At 46.0% G+C, this 5,647-nt stretch overlaps 1 protein-coding gene across 1 annotated transcript; it reads left to right on the forward strand.

Annotated features, from left to right (window-relative positions):
• The first annotated feature begins 358 nt into the window (after positions 1-358).
• LOC130467292 (uncharacterized) lies at positions 359-2,476 on the forward strand. Its single transcript, XM_056835765.1, has one exon. It carries the CDS (start codon positions 359-361, stop codon positions 2,474-2,476), a length of 2,118 nt encoding a protein of 705 aa, XP_056691743.1.
• Positions 2,477-5,647: the final 3,171 nt, after the last annotated feature.

The raw sequence follows: 5,647 nt of genomic DNA on the forward strand, positions 1-5,647 counted from the left end.
AGCAAAAGGACAAACAACAAGTACATCACTAGCGTACACGCGGCAACATCTGAATAGGCCAAAGTACTGAATAGTACGCCTATAAATACTGCCGTCCCCATTCATTTGCGGACACGTTAAAGACAAGTACAATTCTTAACCCTCTCTACTTTCTCTCTCTAGAGTATTATCTCATTTGCTGACTTAGGCATCGGAGGGGGTTTCCTCGGTTAAACCCCCGAGGTTAGCTTACGTTCGTTCTGTCTGACAGGGCGACATCTCCTGGCAGGGCTCCCCCAGTTCCATACTCGGAACAAGTGGCGCTAGAAGGAGGGGGACTTCCCAGACCTTACTTCTAAAAGACCTACCCTCTCACACAATGACTGAGTCAAGCGAACCGATAATCCAGCAGATAGAACCACCCACCTCAAAAAATAACCAGAGAACCACAAATGTACCCTTGTTCGGCATGCCTCAGAGTCTTGGTCCGCCAAGAGAGACACCACAACCCAGAGCTATGGCAACCCCTAGCCAGGGCCAGGGTATCCCAATTCCAACCAGTGCCTCACTAGCACGATTGGGGGCACAATTCTCACCCGACCAGATGCGCACAGCAATAGAAGTCCTGACATTCCTTACTCAAACAACCCCACAAGCCCAGGTCATGAGAACAGCCCCAGAGGTTGAGGTTGATCAGAGGAGAAAACGTCCCAGACCCCAACATAGTCCGAATGTTTGGAGGAGGAATCTGCAGCAAGACATGGAAGGGGCTGATAATCAAGAGCATGAAGCAGAGAGTATCACACCAAGCAGAGCTCAACCCCGGGCAAGGACTGAACAAGCACCCAGTCATAGACACCACTCCGTGTCAGGTACGCCCAATCCCATCCGAGCAGTAGTTAAGCCTGATAATTCTCCCTTCTGCGATGAAATACTCTCTGAAAGAATGGAAAAGATAAAAATGCCCACCTGCAAATACTCCGGAAAGACAGACCCAACGAATCACCTCTCTGCCTTTGGGGGACACATGATGCTATATACCAACACAGACTCTATGTGGTGTAAGGTCTTCCCTTCTACTCTAGAGGGGATGGCACAGAGCTGGTTTGGTAAAATACCCAAAGGCACTATAACATCTTTCCGGCAGCTAGCTATCTTGTTTCGCACCCAATACGTGGCAAACATTGCCAGAGAAAGGATGACAGGGGAGCTGATGTCAGTCATCCAGGGGCCTCAGGAATCTCTGAGGGAATACATATCCAGATTCAATATGGAGGCGTCGAATATACCCAAGTTGCAGCAAGAGGTAGCAGTCCTGGCCATGATGACTGGTCTGCGGGATGGAGAGTTCAAGAGTTATCTGGGCAGAAAATCATTCACAACCCTGGCAGAGGTACTGGGAAAGGCAAATGAATTTATAAAGAGTGAAGAAATTGGCAGAGCAACCTCACGTCGATATGTGGCAAGTGAGAACAATTACGGTAGTCAGAGCAAGAAAGAGCCATACAAAAAAGAATACTCAGACAGAAGAGAAAACCCACAGCCAAGAAGAGACTGGCAGGGACCAGGCAGAGGCAAAGGTAATGAGTTTAAAACTGAGAAAAGGGGGAAGTTTAATGAGTATACCCCCTTAGTGGCATCCAGAACTCAAATTTTTGCCATTAGCAAAGAAGACGAGAAGTGGCAGAGACCTCCCAAAATGTACAACAAGTACAGGGACCCAAAAAAGTACTGTGACTTTCACAGAGATCATGGCCACCTCACAGAAGAGTGCACCCATTTGAAGGATAATATCGAAGATCTGATCCGGAGGGGATACTTGACTCAATTCAAAGCAAAAAGCTCGTATAGCAGGACCTATGAGAACAGAGATAATGATAATAGGTCCGACAATAAGAAGGCGGAACCTAAGCAGAGCTATCCAGCAGACCAAAAGAGAATGGGCGACATTTTGGTCATAACAGGAGGGCCAGTTTACGCAGGAACCACTGTTAGCGGGGCCAAAGCCAGTGTGAGCGAATTCAATCACCAGGTTAATTACCATAATTCTGGAAGGTGGCCCGCCCCTCCAAAAATCCCGCAGTGCACTTTCACAGAGGAGGACTGTAAAGGCATAATATACCCCCATGACGACCCCATGGTACTAGCCCTGAATGTAGCAAACAGAAAAATCCACCGTATTCTGATAGACGGAGGTAGCTCTGCGAACATCTTGTTCTGGCCTGCTTTCCAAGAGTTGCAAATTGATGAGAAATACGTAAAACCAGTCAATTACCCAGTAATCGGATTCACAGGAGCCACAGTGATACCAGAAGGGATAGTCAGTTTGCCAGTGCAGATTGGCCAAGGGAAGGATATCAAGGACATCATGGTAGACTTCATGATTGTGAAAGTCCCCGCAGCCTACAACGTCATTCTTGGCAGACCATTCATCCATGACGCAGGGGCTGTAGTCTCCACTTATCACCTTAATTACCATGATGTATACGACAAATGATGGCCGCTCAGCCAAGGTAAAAGGTAGTCAGGAGCAGGCCAAGAAGTGCTACCACACTGCGCTAAAACAACCACCCAGACCCCCACCACTGGCAGAAGAAGAACTTCCCCAATCTCGAAAAAGAAAGAGAGCAGAACGCAAAAAAGACAAGTTGTTAAGCATGGAAAACTTCGAGCATCGGGAGGAAGGTCTGTTGGAACCCACGTCAACTGACGAAACTGAGGAGATAGAATTAGAGGAAGGGTTGACAGACCGGACAATTCGAATTGGCACAGACGTAGACCTATCCCTCAGAGTGAACCTCATTGGTCTGCTGAGAGAGCATGCAGACATATTTGCTTTCTCAGCGGACGAAATGCCAGGGATTGACCCCAGTGTCATGGTCCATAGACTGAATGTCAGCTGAGAAGTTAGGCCAGTGAAACAGAAGAAGAGAAATTTTTCGACAGAGAAGAATGTAGCCATCCAAGAAGAAATCAACAAATTGCTAGCAGCCAAGTTCATAGAAGAGTGCGATTACCCAGAATGGCTGGCTAACGTTGTGATGGTAAAGAAAGCAAATGGTCAATGGAGGATGTGTGTAGACTTCACGGACCTAAACAAGGCATGTCCGAAGGACTGTTACCCATTGCCCAGAATAGACCAGCTAGTTGATTCCACCAGTGGACACGCTCTCTTGAGTTTCATGGATGCATTTTCCGGCTACCATCAGATCAGTTTACTCGAATCAGATCGTAAGAAAGCTGCTTTCATCACAGACGCTGGAGTTTATAACTACAAAGCTATGCCATTCGGCCTGAAAAATGCGGGTGCAACCTACCAGAAGCTTGTAGATAAGATATTCGCACAGCAAAAGGGCCGGAATGTGGAAGTATATGTGGATGATTCCATAGTCAAGAGCAAAAAAGAGGCCAATCACATTGCAGACCTGCGAGAAACATTTGCTACGTTGAGACAGTACGGCATGAAACTAAACCCAAAGAAATGTGTGTTCGGTGTTAAGTCAGGAAAATTCTTGGGATTTCTGGTCAGTGAAAGGGGAATAGATGCCAACCCAGAGAAGGTGGAGGCCATACTCAACTTGCCAGAGCCAAAAAACATACGAGATGTGCAGAGATTAACTGGAAAGATGGCAGCACTCACTCGTTTTATCAGTAAATCTGCAGATAGATCCCTCCCATTTTTTCAGGTACTGAAAGGCAACAAAACATTCAAGTGGGAAGCAGAGCAAGAAAAGGCATTCGCAGAGGTAAAGAATCACCTAAAGAGCCTCCCAACAATAGCCAGACCAGAAGTAGGAGATGTTTTGCAATTGTACATCTCGGCCTCCAAAAAGACTGTAGCAGCAGCCTTAATAGTGGAAAAGGACAAAGCCCAACAACCAGTATATTTCGTCAGTCACATTCTCAACCCCGCAGAGCAGAGGTACCCCCTGATTGAAAAAATGGCCTTCGCAATTATGATAGCTGCCAGGAAGCTGAAACCATACTTCGACGCTCACAAGGTACAAGTATTAACAAATCAGCCTTTGGAGAAATCATTGCGAAGGCTGGATACCTCAGGCAGACTGCTGAAATGGGCGGTAGAACTCTCAGAGTACGATATTGAATACAGGCCAAGAACGGCCATAAAGGCACAGGCATTAGCAGACTTTATAGCTGAGGCATCTTACGAGGAAGAGGAGGAGCCTCTGGGGACCTGGCAGATATATGTAGATGGCTCGGCCGCAGTTACGGGGTCAGGAGCAGGCATTATAATGACTTCACCAGAAGGTAATGTCTTTGAATATGCCATAAAGTTCAAGTTCAAAGCCTCAAATAATGAAGCAGAGTAAAAAGCAGCGATCGCAGGCATTCAAATGTGCAAGGCAGCGGATGCTAAGAAAATCGTGTTGAAAACATATTCCCAGTTAGTGGCCAGTCAGTATAAAGGCGAATATGAAGCTCGAGAACCGTCCATGCATAGGTATCTGGCACTGATGAAAGAAGCAGTAGCCCAGTTGGAAAGCTTCGAGATCCAGTTGGTCCCCAGGGCAGAGAATAGCCAAGCAGATGCTCTCTCAAAATTAGCAAGCTCTTCGCTGCAAGACCTGGAAAGAACAGTGATGGTGGAAGTACAGGAAGAGAAGAGTATCGATAAAAGACCTATGGTAAATGCTAGACCTGTCAAAAATCGACCCGACCCGAAAACCGACCCGAACCCGACCCGAAAATAATGGGTCCTGAACAAGATTTTGTGACCCGTAACCCGATTTTATCCGAACCCGAGCAACCCGAAATGTAATGTGTCAAAACCCGACCGAACCCGTTTAGGACCCGACCGATTGAAAATCATTGTATTTATACTAAAAAATGAGATTATGAGAAAATTAAAGCATAATAAACAGGTTGTTTTTACTATTGTTGTGTGTAATATAATTTTAATTTGAATTATACGCCATTATATGGTTGAATTTGACTAAATATAAACTTTTTGTTAATTTTTGCTCATATTTTGTATATTTATTACCTAAATTAATGAAAATATAATGCGCGTTTTAAAATCTCTCAACCCGTTGGGTCGACCCGAACCCGAAAGTTCTGGGTCTTGAACAAGCATTTATAAACCCGAACCCGAAAGTGACCGACCCGATTCAACCCGAACCCGAAAATAATTTTTTACAACCCGACCCGACCGACCCGTTTGACAGGTCTAGTAAATGCCATCAGCACAGAGCCTCAGTGGTACGACAGTATAGTATCATACAAGCTTGGCAGGGGTCTCCCTACAGCAGAGCCAGAACAGAAGAAGATAAAGCGAAACGAACACTGGTTTGTGATCTACCAGGGCAGATTGTACAAAAAATCCTTCTCCCTACCCCTGCTGAGATGCGTCTCAACAGAGGAATCACAGAGAATCATTGAAGAAATTCATGAGGGAATATGCGGTAATCATATTGGGGGTAGAACACTAGCCTTGAAAGCTCTCAGAGCAGGGTACTATTGGCCAACTATGGTGAGTGACTCGCAGTCATACGTGAAGAAATGCGACAAATGCCAAAAGTTCGCTCCAGTAATTAATCAGCCCTCAAATGATCTGCAACCAATCATCAATCCCATACCATTCGCTCAGTGGGGAATGGACATCCTGGGTCCGTTTACAGCCGCGAGTGGAGGAAGAAGATACTTGATC

The sequence above is a fragment of the Spinacia oleracea genome, chromosome 2, assembly GCF_020520425.1.
Source record: "Spinacia oleracea cultivar Varoflay chromosome 2, BTI_SOV_V1, whole genome shotgun sequence".
In the NCBI taxonomy this organism is placed as follows: domain Eukaryota; kingdom Viridiplantae; phylum Streptophyta; class Magnoliopsida; order Caryophyllales; family Amaranthaceae; genus Spinacia; species Spinacia oleracea.

Bases quoted from the DNA above. Each gene is read 5' to 3' on its own strand.
- LOC130467292 (XM_056835765.1), top strand. From the start codon at position 359: ATGACTGAGTCAAGCGAACCGATAATCCAGCAGATAGAACCACCCACC.